Raw genomic sequence first — 22,476 nt, 5'->3', positions numbered from 1 at the left:
TTAAAAACTGGGCAAAGGACCTGACTAGATGTTTTCTGAAAGACAACATACAAATGACCAATAGGTATATGAAAAAATGTTCAAAATTGCTAATCATCAGAAAAATGCAAATCAAAACCACAATGAGATATCATCTCACTCCTGTTAGAATGGCTATCATCAAAATGTCAAAAGATAAGAAGTACTGGCAAAAATGTAGAGAAACCATCATTCTCAGCAAACTATCGCAAGAACAGAAAATCAAACACTGCATGTTCTCACTCATAGGTGGGAATTGAACAATGAGATCACTTGGACACAGGAAGGGGAACATCACACACCGGGGCCTATTGTGGGGAGGAGGGAGGGGGAGGGATAGCATTAGGAGATATACCTAACGTAAATGACGAGTTAATGGGTGTAGCACATCAACATGGCACATGTATACATATGTAACAAACCTGCACGTTGTGCACATGTACCCTAGAACTTAAAGTATAATAATAATAATAATAAAATGTTCCCATAAAAAAATGTAGAGAAGAGAATTCTTGTCTGCTGTTGGTGGAAATGTAAATTGGTACAGTCACTATGGAAAATAGTATGGAGGTTTCTCAAAAACGTTAAAAATAGAATGACTATATTATCTAGCAATCCCATTCTGAGTATATATCCAAAGGAAATAAAATCACTATCTTGAAAAGATATCTGCTTTCCAATTGCAGCATTACTCACAGTAGCCAAGATACAGAAACAATCTAAGTGTACTACGTAAGATGAATGGATACAGAAAATGTGATACACACACACACACACACACACACACACACACACACACACAATGGAATATTAATCATCCTTTAAAAAGAAGGATATTCTCCCACTTACAACAACATGGATGAACCAAGAGGACATCATACTAAATGAAATAAGCCAGACACAGAAAGACAAATACTGCGTGATCTCATTTATATAAGAAATCTAAAAAATGAAGTCAAACTCATAGTAACAGAGAGTAGAATGGTGGTTACAACGGACAGGGTGGGAGGAGATAATGGTCAAAGGGCACAAACTTTCAGTTATAAGATGAATAGTTCTGGAGACCTAATGTACAGTATGGTGACAGTAGTCAATAATAATGTATTGCATACTTGACATTTGCTAAGATGTACATTTCAAGTGCTCTTACCTCACACAGACACACACACATATACAGGTAACTATGTGAGGTGATGAATATGTTAATTAGCTTGTTTGTGGTAATTATTTCACAATGTGTACATACATCAAAGCATCGTGCTGTATATCTTAAATCTGTACAATTTTAATGTGTCAATCATACCTCAATAAAGTTGGAAAAATATAAATTGGTAGCTCTAAAGAGAGACATGGGTAGAGGGTGTTAAGGAAGCAAAGACCACCACCTAGGTAAGCAGTCTGAGAAAGGCATTTATTTTAAAGAGAAGCATGAGTAGAATCTGGAGGAACAAACAGGAGTTATCCAGATAAAGGCTGAGGAATAGTCAAGGTAAGGGGAATAGCATGATTAAAAAGGCATAGGGCTGAGAACCAGATGTATGCAGGGAGCTAAACATAGTTCTTACTAGAATATGAATTGTAAAGCAAGAAGAAGTGAAATAAGGCTGATGAAATAGGCTGGCACTCGACCATTTTGAAAGAGCTTAAATTTATCTTGTACATTAAGGGGTACCCCTGAAGGGATACAAGCCAGAGTGTTATAATCAAATATGCCACTGACATCAATCTCTCTGGTGGCAATATGATTTAAGGGGAATAAAAAAGAATGAGGGAGAATTTTGCCAATAAGGTTTTCTACAAAGATTTATTTCTGACTTGCTTTCATTCAATCTGTTACATAAGGTAATCTTCATTACAGAATGGCTTTGGGTACAAAAGTTTCATTTACAATCTCTTGGGTAAAGCAAACATCTTTACATAAAAATGACTTACTGGTTATATACTGAAACTGTGGAAAGAAGACTCTGTAGAAGCTTTATGCAAAAATGTCACATAAAATCATTAATATAATTTTGTTGGCTTAATCATTAATAAATTAAAAATAGTCGGATTTTCATGTTTTCTGAGACTCAAATTCAATACTTTAACACCTTTATCTCACTATAAAAACCTAGAACATTATTGATGCCAAAAAGTCAGAAAGTAGTAAGAATGAGTATATACACACTCTCAGGTTTGTAAAGGTTCTAGAAGATATGTAAGAGAGAAAAACCCTAAGGTTACTTTTTTCTTTGGAAATATAAAATCCATTGATTTACCAGTCAGTTGGAAGATATATTCTAATTGCACTATTGCTTTACTTTGATCATCATGAACAAGCATTCAGGTTAGGAATTTTCAGTGACAGAAAGAACTATATTGCTCTACAGCCACAGATAAATTGATCCACAGGTTTCCATATAGAGAGGTTATTTAGAGTCAAAAGATGTGGACTTGAGTTCTAGTCCTGCCTTACTGCCACATAACTTTGCAGGTCATTAACCTGTCCCAGCCTGTTGCCTTATATCTGAAACTTAGACAAAAATATCTGCCTCCCAAGTGTATTATAAGGACCAAATGAGATGGTATATTTGAAAATACTTCATGAATTGTAAAATATTATACAAACAGATGTACCCTTAGACATAGTTTGTATTCATGCTTTCCCTCATCTGAAGATCCACTCTGTTATACAGTGAGTGCAACACACAGGAACAACTTGATCTTCATGTCCTTTTGGGTCGGAATTGCTCATCTCTAAGTATAAACTTAGAGAAGGCAAGGCTTTTGAATAAGTAATTTTATACCATAAGAAACTAGGTTAACATTGATTTTTTCATTTAACAAATATTTATTGATCAATATCCATGTTCCAGGCATTGTCCTTGTTCTGGGGATAGGATGTTGAACAATACATAATTCCTACCATCAAACTGTTTACAGTCTAGTAAAATGTGCAGAAAAATAATAAGATTATTTAATAAGCACCATAATGGGTTAAGAATAGACTGCTGTGCAGTGCTAAACTACTCACCAAGCAAACAAGAAACTCGATTTTGTGAAATAAACATGATACTCAATACCTCAAAGAATAAAATCATCAAAATAGTCACTACTAGGAAACCAAAATTTCAGACTTAATTGCACTTAATATTGTGTTTATTGTGAATAATACGGTGGTAGGGCAACAGTCATATATCTTATATGACTTTTAGTATTTGAGACTTCTAAAATGTCTTAATTAGGCTCTGCTGTCATATTTTGGAAGGATCAGAGGTAACTTCCCGAGGAAGTGATGTGTAAATTGAGGTTGGAAGGATGAGAGGAACTGAAGTTGAAAGAATTCTATTGGGCAAAATAAATATATAGAAAGGCTTTGGATATGGTTTGGACTTGTGTCACCACCCAAATCTCATGTCAAATTGTGATCCCCAATGTTGGAGGAGGCGCGTGGTGGAATGTGATTAAATCATGGAGGTGGATTTCCCCCTTGCTGTTCTTGTGATAGTGAGTGAGTTCTCATGAGATCTGGTTATTGAAATGTATGTAGTACCTCCCCTTGCTCTGTCTTTGTCCTTCTCTGGAAATGTAAGATGTGCCTGCTTCCCTTTCACTTTCTGCCATGATTGTAAGTTTCCTGAGGCCTCCCAGCCATGCTTCCTATACAGCCTGTAGAACTTTGAGTCAATTAAACCTCTTTTCTTTATAAATTACCCAGTGTCAGGTAGCTCTTTAAAGCTATGCGAGAACGATCTAATACAGCTTTAGAGACTGAAAATTTTAAAAACTTAAAAGGCACTATGGCTGAGGCATACAGAGCAACAAGGGCTTGAGATATGAAAGAGAAACATTGAGAGATGAATGGAAGAGGGAAAACTTTGGAAATCTAATAATGTGTTGCCTTGAAAGTCAGTTAAAGAATATGAGTTTTATCCTGAGGCTAATAAGCAAGCCATCAAGGAGTTTCAAGCAGGGTCTGATATGACTACTATATCAAACTTCTGAACCACTTTAATTATCCTATCATAATCCCACATCCTTCTGTTTAAACTTCATGATGTTTCATTGTTGACTAAAATTGAGAAGTAAAATATATTGTTTCTGCATATATGTATAGCAAAGTATATAAATATCAACTAAAAGGATACATGCCAATGCTCAAGCATGCCTCTGAGGAAGGGGCCTGAGCAGAAATACAAACAACTTTATAAAAAAGTTCTGATGCAAATATGACCAAATCTTAATATTTATCAATTTCAAGTGTTGGTCCATGTGTGCTTGTTACATTATTCTCCATTTCTTTCTGTCATTTAATTTTTTTCCAAATTATAAAATAAAAGAGGAAGATATTATTACTCACATTTTCCAGGACAGTATATAGAAATTGCTCTGGAGGAGTGTGGCCTGAGAACTACTATGGGTAATTCAAAAAGGGCAACAGAAGCCATGTATTGCACAAACTGACTTTGGTAACATTGGTTGTCTCTTGTTGACTAGTGGTTACACATCATTAATTAAAAATTAGGGAAATTATTATTATTACAGAAATGTAGTTCAAAAGCCTTAAATTTTTTTAACACAAGGGGTCTGTAAAATAAAATAAAATAAAACAAAATAATCATGCTCATAAAATGGCTGAGAACTACTTTGTTCTTCTGTCAGTGAACATGGCCAATTCTTCCACATCTTTCCACATCTTGCATAATATACCTCTACAAAATTCTATTCCAGTTCTCTCACACATGGTCATCTAAAGTTAGCTCCAACTACTCTAGTCTTGCACTTCACAATGAAAAACTAATGCTCCAATAATTGATTGAGTGCGTAAAATAATTTTTTAGCATATAGAGACGTGAGGGTATAGGCAAAAGAAAGGCTAATTGTTTATTACGCATTCATATGGGTCTTTAACAAATCAAAAAAATCAAAATTTCAAGACTGAAATAAAAATGTCAAGGTTATCAACGATTAGAAAATTCATTTAGAGTAGGCCAGGCACGGTGGCTCACGCCTGTAATCCCAGTACTTTGGGAGGCCTAGGCAGGCAGATCATGAGGTCAGGAGTTCGAGACCAGCCTGGTCAACATGGTGAAACTCCATCTCTACTAAAAATACAAAAATAATTAGCCAGGCATGGTGACACACCCCTGTAATCCCAGCTACTTGGGAGGCTGAGGCAGGAGAATTGCTTGAACCTGGGAGGTGAAGGCTGCAGTGAGCTGAAATCACGCCACTGCACTCCAGCCTGGGTGACAGAGTGAAACTCCATCTTGGGGAAAATAAATAAATTCATTCATTCATTTATTAGATTGAGAATGTAATCCCTGTAACTTTAATAGCTGTCTTGTAACTTTAATAGCTGTGTTTTGACAGCTGGAAGACGCAGTGAGTTAATTCCCTTTATGAACTAAGTTTGTTTATTTTGCGTGTCTTGAGACAAGGCCTAAATGGTTTTGAATGGTCTACCAGATAACTCTACTAGCTTTACATATTTTATGTTTTCATCAGTTATTTATTTGCTAGTTTTATAGTCTTTCCCATTATATTGTTAATATTTTCAAAGAAGGAATCCTATATTCAACTTGTCTCTTTACTTTCTCAAGGTTCTCTGTACTCTATAAATATAATCTTAATTTATCTGTTATCAATATTTTATTGCAATGATTCTCTAATTTCACTTTCCATAATAAACATTACACATTTCTTTTACATATGAGGTATTAAAATGCAACTCATAAAGCCATATTGTTGAAAATAAAATCTCTAATTGCAAAGTACGGTACACTTAATTTCTTCACACTTCTATTTTATACAAAAATTGACTGAGTTTCACAGTTTTTAAAACATTTTACATGTGAGTTTGGTTTTAAACTTTAATCTGCATGCTCTCAGAAGATATATTTAACAAAAATAGTTGAGCTTTTACTGCAAGATTTGTATTATAGAAAAGATATCAAGAACTTTATAGTCATAGAATGAGGCTAACATTTCCTTGTAATAGAAAGTCGCTCTAGCTTCCAGATATTCAAGTTGCTTATGATAATGACCACCTACTATATCACAAGGAAAGGAAACTCTATAGGGTCTAAGCAATGGGAGGCATTTTTTCCCTTGTAACAAACTCAAACAAAGGGTGCAAAGCAAAACTAAAATCAAATACTATCATAAATAAAAATATAAACATTCTTTAATTCAAGATTATTCACTTGGCTGTCAGAAAATAGGGATGGTATGGTATATAATTTCTAGTATTAGTTTAAAAAATTCCTCAGGCCCTATACGTTTGTCTCTTTTATCTATTTTGATTGCATTTTCTTGCAAAAAAAATGGAATCATTTCTTTTCAGTAATTGTGTGCAGTATCTGAAAAAGCACCAGTTATATTCAGGTATGCAAAAAATAGTTTCAGATCATTGATGATGACAAGATATAAAAATCCTAATAAATACTAAATTGTCCAAGTAATAGTCCTATCTTAAATCTAGGCTTAATTTGGTACACCTTGAAAAGAGATATGCCATAGAATCCATATCCATTTAAGTTTCCTAATACTAATGCTGAGTAGTGAGTGATTAGTAACCAGAATTTTGTGCTTGGACAAAACCCAACAGGTCATTTATTGCCCCCCACCCAAACCTACTAGTCATATTCCAGCAGATTCTACTTAAAATACCGACTTATCCTCTCTCTCTGTGACACACACACACACACACACACACACACACACACACACAGAGTACAAACACACTTCAATATTCAATATTGAGGAGAGAGGGGTTATATTCAAATAAAAATATTGTTGTCCTCAAAATTCTAGTATAATGCTATACCGGAATTCTTCATAGATTGATTGTTGTGGCAGACTGTATTATGATTTCCAAACATATACTGCCATTTTTTAAAGGGAAAAGTAAACTTCCTTGAGTCACTGAAGTCAGTCATGGCTATGTGACTTGTTTTGACCAATGAATTCTAAGTAGATGTGCTAGGTCTCATTTTCATGCAGAAGCTTTAAGAGCCAGTGCATGGTTCACCATGTTCTTTTTTTCCTCTGCCATGATGACCAGCAATGTTTTAGAAGAGACTACTCTATCAGCCTGGGCTTTGAAGTGAATAGGGTATAGAGTAAAGTTATAGCAACCCAGGATGCACATGGAGCATGGGCATTCAATATGAGCATTATTGAAAGCCACTAATATTTTCAGGTTGTTTGTCACTGCAGCATAATCTAGTTTACCTTGACTGATACAACTCTGCACCAATAGAAGGGAAACATAAGACAGATGTGCATATGAAGACCTAACCAAGGCAGATTTTAATGCAATAACCATTTCATTAATTTTCCAGGCTGTATCTCTTAATTTCATGGGATATGAGAGTTATTTTTTAGCGGTGCTATGTAAAGCCTCACATATTGTTACCCACAATCAACCTCAGGTCACATTCTGCTACCTTCTTGCAAATCTAGTCTTTTCCAATCTGGTTTTTTTTTTTTTTTTTTTTTTTTTTTTTTTTTTTGAGATAGAGTCTCATTCTGTTGCCCAGGCTGGAATGCAGTAGTGTGATCTCAGCACACTCCAACCTCCGCCTCCTGGGTTCAAGTGACTCTCCTGCCTCAGTCTACCGAGTAGTTGGGATTACAGGCATGCACCACCATGCCTGGCTAATTTTCGTATTTTTAGTAGAGACAAGGTTTCACTGTGTTGGCCAGGCTGATCTTGACTCCTGACCTCAGGTGATCTGCCCACTCTGGCCTCCCAAAGTGCTGGGATTACAGGCATGAGCCATCGCTTCTGGCGCAATCTGGTTTTAACAGATAAATTTTGACTCATTTTATAAGTTTGATTTGTGCTCACTTATCCTAATTACTTGATTCTGACCAGTTCTTCAACCTGCTGCTGTCATTTACAATTTCAATCCATTATTACTTGTGTTAGGGCCTAATTTTATTTGAATTACCTATCTGATGTTGGTGGTCATTCTGACCCAACCTAAGCAGACTGGGATGTTAAAAACTACTTATTCAGCAGAAGTGAAATACCTTAATAAATCAGTGCTTATAACTATTAGGTTGGTGCAAAAGTAATTGTGATTTTTGCCATTAAAAGTAATATTAATATTATGACATATGACAAAAGCAGTAATTCAGAGTGTAGGAAGATAATGAAAGTACAAGACATAATAAGCATTAAAAGTAATGGCGAAAACTGCGATTACTTTTGCACCAATCTAATAGTAACTATAATCTATTTGGTTTGCTGCTTTCATCTTATGTAGGTATGAAAATCTATGTCATGTAATTCATGTAAGGTAAAATATGATATAATAAGTGCTTACAACGTTACTAATGATTATTATTGCTTCTTGTTTTACTAACTTTAGTGCCTTCCCCTGTCTACTACCTCCACACCAGTTTCTAGCACTGGTTCTACCTTTCTTATTACAAGTGTGCAATAACCACTTTTTAATTAATAACTTAAATTTGATGTTTCAAAGAACAAGCCTAATCCTTTTGGATATGTATTTACTACAGAGGGACTATAACCCACTAGTAACTACAGTTATAAATTGAAAACTAACCAGACTCCTTTATAAAAGTATAGGCTCTGGGCTGTTATCACCTATAAATAAATGAACCTCCTGATCCATACTTCTCAATAATTTAGCCGGTGGTAAAGTCTAAAGAATCTGCATTTTTAGTACGTCTCCTCAGATGAATCATGGTCCATGGAAACATGGTCCAGTGTTTCCTTCGGGAAACACTGTTCTTAATTACATGCATTTTTTCCCACCTCATATTTGTCTCCTTCTAAAGTATGAGTACAGCACAATTGTTATTAACTTTGGCTTCATATTTGAACCACTTGAGGCATCACTTCAAAAATACTGATGCCAAACCCCACCACAAAGAGTCTAATTTAATGGGTCCTAGATGGGGTTCAGGCATCAGTGCTTTGAAACAGCTCTTTACTTGATTCTAAACTCCTAAAGTTTCTAAATTTCCGTAATCATTTTTGGTGAACTTTTAAGGGAAAAATAATTATATCATTCTTTCAACAAACACTTATTTGCCAGGCACTGGAGACACAGAAGTGCATGGGGCCTACTCCTGCTTCCAAGTCTGTCACAGCAAATCTTTTCTTAAATGAACTATTACTGTTGGCTTGGTTCTTTAAAAAGAATAGTCACAGTACATCACAAATGGTAGCATATCAGGGATTCACCTCTGAAGTTTATTTTATCACTCATGAGGGTCAAAAATAGCCTAACCCCCCTTTCTACATCTGTATCCCTATATGTAATATAGGAATAAGGGTAAAAGTTACCACTTCTTAGGGTCTTTGTGAGAAAACTATAAAAGCCTCTTCAAAGGTGAACTGCATAATAGGACTCAAATACAGTAATTCAGAGAGTAGAAAGATAATGAAAGTACAAGACATAATAAGCAATAAAATTTTGAGAACATGATATTCACAACTGTAAAGATGAGCATGTGCAAACTGTGTAATCTAGTAATTACACTCCTAGGTATATACTTAAATGTAGGTATATACCCAAATGTCCATGATCAGAAGAATGGATAATCATATTGGGGTATGCACATAATGCACAGAATTCAATATTATATGCAGTGAAAATGAATGAACTACAGCTACAGAAGAAAACATACATGAATTCAGAAATACATCAATTAAAAAAGTAAGAAACAGAGTGACAGCATTGTTACAAGCTCAAAGACAAGCATAATCAAATGATACATTTAGATAAGTATATTAAACTATTTTAAGAAAATAAAAAATGATAAACACCTTGAGGAGGTAAGCTGATGAAATGGGGGAGGAGCTCAAAAGTAACTGAAACAATACTGGTAATGCTGTAGTTATTAAATTACAGGGCAGATTCATGAGTATTTATTATTATTCTTCATAACATACATATATGCATTCTTTTGCATGTAAGTTTCATAAATTTCAAAATGTAATACAGTGAAGAAAGAAGATATCTGAGAAATAGGATCTACCATTTGCTAGCTAAAAGGAATTGATGAGTTTAGTACACCCTCATCTATTCTCCTTCTGAGATTATTGATGGTGATAGTATCTTTAAAAGTGCTTTGGCAGAGTGACTCTGATAACATGCAATATAGTCTTGGTTTATAAAAGAATAAACCTATGAAAACAATCTATTTCAGCATCCACATTAATATGATACACAGTAAGTCTTTAAGTTTTTGCTCACAAGCCAGGCCAGTATCAGAAAGCTGCAAGAATAGTAAATTATTATGCCCCACTCTTCTAAAGAGTCCTTTGCTAAGTATTAGTACGCAATGATTTAATCACTCTTATCTCTTCATTCTGAGCCTTCAGAAATATGCAGCTGCCAATAATTAGGTGTATTTAACATCATGAATAAGAATTTCTTGTATGTGTATTTGTATCTATTTTGATAATACTCTCATACATACACCTTTGAAAAGATACAAGTGCACACATATAACATACCTTCAGCTTTGAAAACTATATATTTTTAGTTTTACATTTTTTTCAGAAAAAAAGTCTTCAAGTTATCTGGGTATTATCTCTGATATTTTTATATCTAACTTCTAACTTACTATATTAGCATTATATGGAAAATTTGAAAAGACGTTGCTTCTTTATAATTAAAGTAAAATGCTGAAGAAAAATTAAAGGATAAAGTATAATTGCATTCAATTAAAAGTATTATTTGTTTAAACAGAAAGGAAATGAAAAAATACTGTTGGTAGGAATGTAAATTAGTGGAGCCATTATGGAAAACAGAATGTATATTTCACAAAAATAGAACTATCATATGATCCAGCAATCCCACTACTAGGTATTTATCCAATGGAAAGCAAATCGGTATGTCCAAGAGATATCAGCATCTCTATGTTTATTACAGCACTATTCACAACAGCCAAGATAAGGAATCCACCTAAATGTTAATCAACAGATGAATGGATGAAGAAAATCTGGTATATATATGCGCAATGGAATACTATTCAGCCATAAAAAGAATTAAATCCTATAATTCACAGCAACATGGATGAGTCTAAAGGACATTATGTTAAGTGAAATAAGTCAGGCACAGAAAGATAAATATTACATGTTTTCACTCATATGCAAAAGCTAAAAAAATTGAGCTCATAGAAGTAGAGAGTAGACCGATTATTAGACGTTGGGAAGGGTAGGAGAGAGGAGGGGATAGGGAGAGATAAGTTAATAGATACAAAATTACAGATAGATGGGAGGAACAAATTCTAGTGTTCTATAGCACTGTAGAACGAATATAGTTACCAATAATTTATTGTATATTTTCAAAAAGCTGGAAAAGAGGATTTTGAATGTTCCCACCCTAAAGAAGTGATAAATATTTGAGATGATGGATAGGCTAACTACCCTGATTTGATCATTACAGATTGTATACATGTACTGAAATATGACTCTGTACTCCATAAATATATACAATTATGTGTCAACTAAAAATAAAAGAAAAAAGTGAAAAAACAGAATCACCTTTTATATTGCCTTCATTGAGTATGCTAATATAATCCACATTGTTTTAAAAATGCATATAAAGCTTGTCCTGTTTTTTGGTCTGAAATGTCCCAGTTTCAATCTCAAGAGCCCCAATAAAATTTTCAGGTCACCTAGAATGTCTGATTCAGGAAGGTTTAAACACTAACTCTGAGTACATAGTAAAAATAGTATTTAAAGTTGTGTTTTAAACATCTGTAAGACCATCCTGGACAGGCTTTTCATATGCTTTCAACACTTACCGTATTAATGATAGAATATATACCTTGCCTACTCCAGCATAATTTATATCCCCATTTTACACCTTTACATGTATCTACTACTTGAACTTGAATGTGTAAATAGAGATGATATATCCCTGGGTAATCAAAATTAATTTCTGCATTACATTTGAACATGAATGTTTAAACATATCTTGCAGAAAATGAAGCATAGTAATGAATTTGCATTAAAATCTAAAGAACATTCTGAATTATACCAAAATCCTTTTTTTAAAAAAAATCTCTCATTTTAGAAATGAGATCTTTCTTCATTGCCACTCAATACCAAAAGTAAGCAGAGCATCACTCCTTGAAATTTTCTGTGGAGCAAGAAACTAGCTGAGTTTAGCATTTCCAAAGGCTCCTTTGTTACACAAAATAACTTGAGTGTCCATTTATTAAGCTCCCACTATATGCCAGATGGTGGGCTAAATCAGTTTCAAATATTTACAACAGTTCAACAATAATCTAAAAATGGTAGGGATCCACTTTTACAGAAAAAGAAAAATAATATCAGAGATATGAAGTAATTTGGCCAAGTTTATACTGTTTGTTGAAAAGCAAAGCCAGGATGATGAACTTGGATCTACTTCATGTCAAAGCCCACTACACTGTTTTGTCATAAATTATGAAAGTTAATTATATGAAATGTCAACTAAGAAGGTAAATGAAGTACTATTCATATACATGAATGTAATTAAGTAAAATATAATATATATAATCAATAAAACTGCAAGCTAAATTTCCTTGAATAAATCCTTAATGAAACTAAAAGTTACTTCTGGGCTATTCATTTTAACAAAATTTTGTAATCTTTCTAAACAGTATTTACAAATTTGTGCTCTAAGCATTTAAAACACAAATCCCAGATCAATAAGTCCTAAAAACTCTTATTTTCTCAAGTATTTACCTTGAGCAATTAACAACTTGATTAAGATAAAATAGATAAAATGGTTAAATTACATTTGAGCAGGAATATATTTAAAAAGGGCTATATACTCAATATGCTCATTTATATCTTTATTTTAAGATGCAGATTTAGAGGATGTTTCATAAATTGTTTACTTTTATTTTCTATATTTAAAATATTATAAAGGTAACACAAGTGAATAGAAAGCACATACACATAATTTAAAGGAGGCTGTCCATCAAAAATAAACATTTTTAATGCTGATCTTCAAAGAATATTTTTCCATTTAATTGAATAAAGGTTTAGAAAATAAAATACATCTGACAGGTAAATATGGAACAAAGTAAAACAAAAGAACTGACGGAAAGTCAGAATAACAACTTAAGTAAAGACATTTATTACAGGAAAGACCAAAGCAACAGCACTAATTGTTTCTGCATAATTCAGATTGGATTATTGTAAATATTCTTACTTATAGTTTTTTGTAAAATGTTTTTAACACTATTCAGACAACCAGTGATAACCAATAACATGGAAAATGGATCTAAGAAGGTTAGAAATGAACAGACCCATAAACAAGCAGAAAAAGATTTTTAATAAATACAGTTTAGAGAGGACCAGTTCAGGTAAAAAGCATATTGTCAAAACTTGAGTATTAAGAAGACTCTGTATTTAACATTTCAAAATCTGATTTAAAATGTTCTTCAACATGTTTGAATTTTTCCCTCAGCACCTAATTCAGATTTCACCGTAAATGCAGCTCATGAAAACTAACACCAAACAGAGAAAAAAATCTCTGACATTTATTTTTCAAAACAAAGTTCCTGTTTCACTTCCTTTTACCAAGTCTCTTTATTCCTTACCCATTTTTTGTAAATAATATTACTTTCATCTTTGTTTTTCACTTTACATTCATCAGCTATTTTTATTTTATTTTACTTTTTAAACTTTTATTTTAGGTTCAGGGGTACATGTGCAGGTTTGTTATATAAGTAAATTGGGTATCATGGGGTTTGCTGTATAGATTTCATCACCTACGTAATGAGCATAGTACCCGAAAGGTAGTTTTTCAATCCTCACCCTCCTCCCACCCTCCACCCTTGAGTAGACCCCAGTACCTGTTGTTCCCTTGTGTCCATGTGTACTCAATGTTTAGCTCCCACTTACAAGTGAGAAGATAATGGTATTTGGTTTTCTGTCCCTGTGTTAAGTTTGCTTAGGATAATGACCTCCAGCTCCATCCGTGTTGCTGCAAAGGACATGATCTCATTCTTTTTCAGGGCTGCACAGTATTCCATGGTGTATATATACATTGTCTTTATCTAGTCTACTATTGATGGGCATTTAGGTTGATTCCAAGTCTTAACTATTTTAAAATAAATCTCATTTGATTCTTACAAAAACTTTGAGGTAGATGTGATTACTTTTGTTTACAGAGGGTGAAAGCAATGACACAGTTTGTCCAATGTGGAATCATCATGAAACAACAGGGCTGAGTCTCAAATCCTCCAAGATTACCACCATGACCTATGTATTTTAAACTTCAACAAAGTTTCATCTTGCAAACCAACACTTTTGTGCTTATTTCTTAACTAGTGACAATCTAATTCACCATTTTTGTGTTTGAAGTAGAGAACATAAAAATGGTACAGTAGAATAATTTTAGGTTAAGTTGATATCCATTAAGGAAGGCATCACGGCAATTATTTCAATGCTGACAAGTAGCGTGTGGGTACCTGTCTCATTGTTCTGATTCAGTTGCTGACAGTGTTCTAAATGAAGCTTCAGTTCTTTGTGAGAATTCTATTTAAGATTTTAAAACCAGTTTCTCTTTTTTTTTCAAAAGTGTCGTTATAACCAATCTTATGTCACGAAAGTGTTGGGGAGGGGAGGAGAAATCTCTTTAAATGGCTTCAAATACAATGATCGAAACCCATCACAACTGGGAATAAGTAAAATAAATATAGTAGATTAAACAAATTCCTGCAAATGGAGGTTTTCAAAAGAAACTGACATTAACTTTCTCCAATTTTAGTATTATTTTAAATATAAGTGGCTAATATCAAGCAGCACTTTCTTTTTACTTCATAGTACCACCACTTTGTGTTAGAAAGGGGAAAAAAGCCATTGGTGACAGTTTATTTTTAGATATTGATTATCTCATCTTGCTGCAAAGGGAATAAAAATAATTAAAGCTGAGTGAAAAATAATTTGAAGCACAGCATATTTCAAAGCATAACCATCATCATAACTGTTCAGATGAGATTTCTTGAAAGCCTGGTAATAAATGCATGCCCTAGATATTTTTTAAAGTCTACACCTTGCTTATTCAAATTGGCCTCTTTTACTGGCAGCTTAAGTTTAATTCCTGTCTTCAGACACTTCATACAATTCCAATCAAATGCAGTGATTAGTATGTATATAATGGCTGAATTAGATGATTAGATGAACATTAACTGTTTGTAAGCTAGGTAATTTATTTTAAAGTAAAATTTAAGTATTCGTCTAAGCTGTGTTCCTTTGGCAAACTTAAAGAGGTATTTCTTCAATGTACCTAACACTCTTTTTTGTTTTTTTGGTAACTCAAATTCATTTTAGAAAATAAAAATTCATTTGGAAAATATAGAAAAGTAGAGTCTAAATAAAATCACCCATAGCTTCGCCATAAAGAAATAAACACTTAACAATTTTATTTCATTATTTTACCTATTAATCCTTATTCTTCTTGCTACTACAGGTAGCAAGAGACCACAGAGCCCAGAAAAACTTGCTACTGAAAAGAGATATCATCACATCACAGTAGAAAAAGAACAGATTATTTAAGAGATAATTTACAACCACTGATATATCATGCCTATAATTACATTTCCTCTAAAAGATATGTTTGGATATGTTCTAGTCAATTCACCCAAGTCTCTTCCATTTCTCCTTGCCTTATACCAGACTTAATTCAAACGTTTATATTAGCTGCTGGACCCTGAAGGCATCTGGTGTGGGGATCCCTGGCTTAGATAATATTCGAAGTGGAAAATCAGTTCAGGTAATTAGATCATTGTTAAAAGCTATTAGACACATTTGTTTGTATGTGTACAGGTCAGGTTCCTTTTATATCTTCTGGTAAGTTAACTGAGCTATATGCATAGTTTCCCAATAAATAATTACACATTTCATTTCTTTAGAACGATTTGTCTTTGAGAAACTTCTAAACCAGTATCTTACAAACTCTTGGTACATAGGATACTTCCCATTGTTGGAATATGAAGTTGCTAATAAATTAACAGAAGGAAAGTTTGTCAGCTAATACCTGTTGCACAATTGTTGTTAACTCCAGGCAGAGTTGTATGACATTATTTCTTGTAACTGAATAGTCTGTCACAGCAGCAAATGGTGACCTATAAAGGGAAAAGGAAAATTGTGATTACTAGTAACAGCTTTTGAAAAGTCCCAAAATATAGTAGCCTAAAATGAGTTTTTCAATAATATGAAATAAGTTGTTCTGAAATTTGCATACTGACAAAAATATTCAGGACTTATTTCAAGGAAAGTTTTCAAAGAAATGATTGGAAAAGCATTAAATTCAGGAAATATAATGTTTGCTTTCTACCAAATTTCTCTCTTTTTAAAGTTCTTAATTATTTAGAAGTTCTTTGGTTCTTACAAGGTATTTTCATTATATCTAAAACAAAAAAGGAATACTTTAGGCAAAGATAACATGTTAGTTTATTTTCAAAAGAACCCAAGATTCTGAGTACAGTATCTATTTAGAATATTCACAATTAAGAGCTAGTAATAACAACTGCTAAGGTTCACTGAGGGCTCACTATGTGCCAGTTACTATTCTAAATGCTTTACATGTATTAGATAATTTAATCTTCACAACCATTATGAGATAGGCACTATTATTATTCTCATTTTACAGATGAGAAACATAAGGTAAAGAAAGATTAAGTGACTTATCGAAGGTCACACAACTAGTAAGTGGTGGACCTGTATACTTCATACTTGATATATTTTCAAGTGTTTGAAGCAGCTCATTTAGTCATGTGTATAATTCTTTTTACACATGGTTATATTTAGTTTGGTAATATTTTGTTGAGGGTTTTAACATCTAAGTTCCTGCAAAATATTGGTCTGCAGTTGTTTTTTGTTTTTTGGGGGGTTTTTGTATCAGGATAATGATTGCCTCAAAAACTGATATAGGAAAAGTTCCCGCCTTTATTTTCTGGAAGAGATGGTGTAGAAATGGTGTTATTTCTTCTTTAAATGTATAAAATTCACCAATGAAATCATTTGAGCCTGCAGCTTTTCTCCACACCCTGAGGCGTGTCTAGGTAATATTCTCTTTCTTCAATAGTTATAGGATTATTCAGAGTATCTATTTCATCTTGGGTTATGTTTTAGTACTATTTTTCAAGGAATTGGTCTATTTCATCTGAGCTACCAAATTTATGTCTGAAGTTATTTGTAATATTCCTTCATTAACCTTTACATTTTGATTGACTTCTCTGTTGTTTGTTTTCAATTTCACTAATTTCTGCTCTTATCCTTAAGAGGATCTTATTGCTCCGTGCTTATTTTGTTCTTATTTTTCTATTTTCTTGAGATGGGAACTTAAATGATTGATTTGAGATCTTTCTTTTTTTCTGATATAAAGCATTCAGTGCTTCTAATATATTTACTACATATATTCCTGATATATTTTGAATATATATATTTCTGATATATATAAGCATTCAGTGCTATACACTTCCTTTTCAGCACTGCTTTAGCTGTGTGCCGCAAATTATGATTTGGTCTTTTTTCATTCTGTTCAATGTATTACTTTTTATTTTCCATGAGACTTGACTGTTGGATTACTTATAAGTGTGCTGTATGAGTTACTAGTTTCATTTTATCATCTGATTTCAATTCTTTTAAACTTGCTGAATTTTGTTTTATGATACAGATACAGTCTATCTTGGTGAATATTCAATGGGTACTTGAAAAAAATTTTTGTTCTCCTGTTGTTGGATGAAGTGCTCTAAAAATGTCAACTTTTTTGTTGTTAGGTGGTGGTGCTCAGCTTTTCTAATCTTACTGACTTTCTGTTTAATTTTATCTATTCTTGAGAAAGAGGAAATGAAATCTACAACTGTGGATTTGTCTATTTACTCTTTCATTCTGTTTTTGCTTCATGCACTTTAAAGCTCTGTTGTTTGATATATACATCTTACCAGTGATTTCTGTTTCCTCTTTTTTGATTTACCTACTTATATGCGCACCTGTTACATTTTGGTGGGTTTTGTTTTTTATCAATATGAATATTCACATATGTTCATATATGAATATTACACATTACACATTAACCCTCTGCTTTTCATGTTTGTTGCAAATATTTTTCCCAGCTTGTCATCTTATACTTTGTTACATTTTTCATTTTTATGTAGTCAACAGTACATTCCTTTGTATTTTATTCCATTTTAAAAATACTTAGAAAGTCTTTTCACATCTAGAAATCATTTTTTGCCTATATTTTTTCTAGTTTTCTTGTAAATTTATATTTTCTTCTTAGATATCTGATATATCTAAAATTTATTTTAGTGAAGAAAAATAGTGCTCTATCATTATCTATTTTCTAAAGGCTTAACCAAGTGCCCCACTACAATTTACTAAATGGCCCTTTCTTTTTCTGGTGGTTTTAACATATTGTTTTGTAAAGGATTTTATATACGGTCATGTGCTGCATAAAATGACGTTTTGGTCAACAACAGACCACATACACCACAGTGGTCCCATAAGATTATAATGCTTTATTCTTACTGTACCTTTTCTGGGTTTAGATATGGAATAAATCCTTACCATCGTGTTACAATTGCCTATAGTATTCACTACAGTCACATGCTGTACAGTTTGTAGCCTAGGAGCAACAGGCTATATATACCATACAGCTTAGGTGTGTAGTAGGCTGTACCATCTAGGTTATGTAAGCATACTCTATGATGTTTGCACAACAAAATTGCCAATTCTTATCATTAGCAATGCATGACTATACCACAGTGTATTATAGGCTCTCTTTCATGAACTTATCTATTCCTACTCCAAAACCCAGTATATTTTTTCAAGATAATTTACTTAAATAAAAGGAGACATAAGAATTTTAAAAACTGAATTAGAAAAAAATGTGATTAATCAAAATTCTCAGTAAAAAAATTAACCTCTTTAATTGTAAGCAGAAACCAACTTTTAAAAATCCATCCTAATGGAAGATTTCTAAGACTGGATTGTAAAGGTGGTTGTATAGGTGTTATCAAAATTTACTAAAACTCATCAAACGGTATACTTAAAATAGGTTAATTTATAGAAAATAAACTAGGCCTCAACAAAAATATTTTTTTTTCGACAGGTAAAGAATTTATTTTTATAATTCAAAAGTTCTTTTAAGGAGAACTAAAGAACACAAAATTCATTCATAAAGAGAATTTATAGAATTAAATGAGCAAAAATGAAAAATTATTTTATCCATATTACAAATGCCTCTATAGGATAAGACCCAGGGGAAAGACCCATTCAAATCTGGGCTTTCCTTTCCCAAATAAAGTGTTTGGCACAACCAACAAGCTGTCATGAGACTGACAGGCCTGACAGTTGAAAGGTTTCTAGAAGTAGCCCCATGACTTTTCTGTGGAGCTTCAACATAGTGTACACAAGAGGTGTCTTAACAAGCTGCACAAACTCAGGCTGAACTACGCAGCACACTGTTCCAGAAAAGTTAAACTGAAGGGGAAAAAAAGGTCCACATGAAGTAGGTCTCCTATTGCCACAGGTTAACTCTGTCGTTTCTCATGGAAAATTAAATTCACTGGCTGCCCAGGACATCAGTGAAATCCTGATCTCCTGGGGGAGGTGAGAGCTGGAGAAACAACTTGAATTTAAGCATCTCTGGGCCAGGTGGGAAGGAGACAATGATGACCAAGGATGCTTTCTAGGTGACTTAATAAAAATATTTTTTAATGAAAAATATAAGCACTTCTAGGAGAATATCATTATTTTTAAAAATTACTTTGGGAGGCCGAGGCAGGTGGATCATGAGATCAGGAGTTCAAGACCAGCCTGGCCAAGATGGTGAAACTCCATCTCTTCTAAAAATGCAAAAATTAGCTGGGCGTGGTGATGGGTGTCTATAATCCTAGCTACTCGGGAGACTGAGGCAGAAGAATTGCTTGAACCTGGGCAGCAGAGGTTGCAGTGAGCTGAGATCATGCCACTGCACTCCAGGCTGGGCGACGGAGTAAGACTCTGTCTCAAAAAAAAAAAAAAAAAAAAAAAATTACATAGAGACCATTTTTGCTGCATTGAAGCATAAAAACTCGCATTTTAAACTAAGAATTCAAAAATGCTTCTGGCATGATTAGAAAAGAGTTTCGATTCCTAGGTTTGAAAAGGTCAGAGTCTGTTTATAAAATCTTAAAATTTCATTAAGAAGTGATGAGGTGATACACAGAATGTTTGTTTCATTTTGTTTTACCATAACTACTTAAAAGAATCTCACTTGATTTTCAAATACAGAAAAGAAAAACCCTATTTGATCACTAAATGCTTATAGCAAACTGAATTCCAAGGCATGTTTTCCACTTTCCTGACCATTCATATTTTAAGTAGGACAAGCTTCTCACTCAAGATTAAATTTCAAGAAAAAATGAAAAGAAAAATCTAAACACATACTAAGGAAAACAGATTTTATTTTATAGTGATTTAGAATTATCCTAAAGTTTTTATCTTAGAGGCAAATCACATACAACTGTACTAACAGCCATTCTTAGCCAGCAGATTTTAAGGTTTGGTATGATGATTTGGGCTGCATCTACATACAAATAAGGGTAAAAGGTCAGGTGGCGTTCCAGTCTTTGTGGGTTACCAAAGATTATCCCTCAGTCATGGCTTAATGATCATCTATGAGAGTAAAAACAATAGATCTCTGTAGAATAACTGAACATGATCCGCATGCATGCACACACACACATATACAAAAACAAAAACAAAATCAAAAACAAAAATAAAGAAACTGTTCTTAAGTCTGAAGAAACCCTCAAGTAGAGTCCAGGGTACTTACAAGAAGAACACAATAACTCTAATTAAAGGAAATTAAATTCATAGCAAGAAAGCTTTTCGATGCCAGAAAGAGAAAAAAAGATAAAATCCTTGGATCATTGCTAAGTGGTTGTTACAGGAATTATCCTATTTAGATCTTAAAAATTAAGCAACTGTACTCCTTAAATCATCATATAGATAATACGATGCTTATATTTCTCTCTGGTGCAAAAGTTTATGACCCTATAAGAAATTATTCTTTGTACATGATAGCTAAACAAAAGCATTACATTTATAAAAAGGTTATTAACGGTTCAGAAATCCTAAACAAATTAGAAACTAATAAGGAAAGCTAAGAGGTTAATAAGGAAAATCTGGAATGCCTTACTATTTCTCAGGTTGGCACTGCTGAAACCTTAGGGTAGTCCATGAATAATAGTAGTGCTAATGTCACTGCTCTTCCCTGGAATAATTAGTGCCAAGTGAGAAGCAATGAGCACATGAGAGAAAATAAGACCAAACAATGAATCACATTATCTGGTAGTGTTTAATGTAGTTTTCTTGGTCTCTGTAATATTTTTCCTGGTATAAAATTAATTTGTCCTATAGTTTCTTAACATGAAAGAAGAAATTAGTTTAACAATTTTCTTACATAAGACAAAAAATTTCAAAGAAATCTTAACAAAAATTTCCTAGTACCTTAAACTCTTATGCCTTCAATATGTAAAAGGTTTTCAAAGATATAAAGAGATCTCATTGATCCCATCAAAACAGGATGGCCTTAAAAAGGTATTTTATAAACTATCAGAATGGGGTATTACTGGTAAAAATGAAGGAAAAAAAAACTTTTACTATGGAAGGCAAAATAAACTTTGTTTAATAATAATTTTGAACATTATTACTAATGTTACTGTACAACGTAACACTTGTAGTGATCTGTAAACTTCTGAGTATAGATCGATTTGGCAAAGCCACAGAAAACTGCAAGAAATATAAGGTGTCAAAAACAGTAGGATGTAGGTTAAAAATAGACAAGTAAATCATGCATTGAAAATAAACAGTAAAGCTACCAACTGTAATTCACCTCTGAGACTATTCCTCTGGGAAAGTCTGGTGTTTCACTGAAATCAATATTTTAAATAGGAGAAAAAAACGGAATTGTGTTAACCTTAGATTTTATCTTATTTAGGAAATGTAAGGAGCTGGTCTTTGAAAGTATATCTCACTTAAATGGAAGCTCCATTGATATTATTTTCCTAGCACACTATTATGCCTTAAAGACTTAAAGGTTTTTCAATGATATAAAAAAAAAATCTCATTGATCCCCTTAAAACAGAATAATCTTGAAAGGTATTTTAGAAACAATTAGAATTAAATACTAATGTTAAAAATGAGATAAAACAGTAAACTTTTACCATAAACAGCGAAATAAACCTTTTCTATTAATGAAGTTCTATGTAGCAATTTCAGATACTGAGGCCCAAAACAGAAAAGTGGTAGTCTTATTTAGCTTTTGAAGATAAATAGCAAAATGTAAATAAAGGTTTATATGCCACATCCCTTCCTCAAAATCCTCAAGAATTAGTCAGCATTCAAAACAAGGTGTAGCATGACAAAGGAACATGAACGAAAAAATAACAGGACTTCAGTGTCAGACAAAAATTGATTCAAAGTATAACTTTCATACT

At 33.0% G+C, this 22,476-nt stretch overlaps 1 protein-coding gene across 8 annotated transcripts in view; it reads right to left on the bottom strand.

The window, feature by feature from the left end:
• CNKSR2 (connector enhancer of kinase suppressor of Ras 2) overlaps positions 1–22,476 on the bottom strand; it is a 286,232-nt gene that overhangs the window by 197,328 nt on the left and 66,428 nt on the right. For all 8 annotated transcript variants that reach the window (XM_005593153.5, XM_005593154.5, XM_045383816.3 and 5 more), the window contains exon 4: positions 16,026–16,113. In XM_005593153.5, the coding sequence (XP_005593210.2) occupies positions 16,026–16,113 (88 nt within the window). The remainder of the gene's footprint in view (positions 1–16,025; positions 16,114–22,476) is intronic.

This window comes from Macaca fascicularis, chromosome X (assembly GCF_037993035.2).
Source record: "Macaca fascicularis isolate 582-1 chromosome X, T2T-MFA8v1.1".
In the NCBI taxonomy this organism is placed as follows: Eukaryota; Metazoa; Chordata; class Mammalia; order Primates; family Cercopithecidae; genus Macaca; species Macaca fascicularis.
Note: the sequence above shows the minus strand (reverse complement) of the source record. Positions and strands in the feature narration are given on the sequence as shown.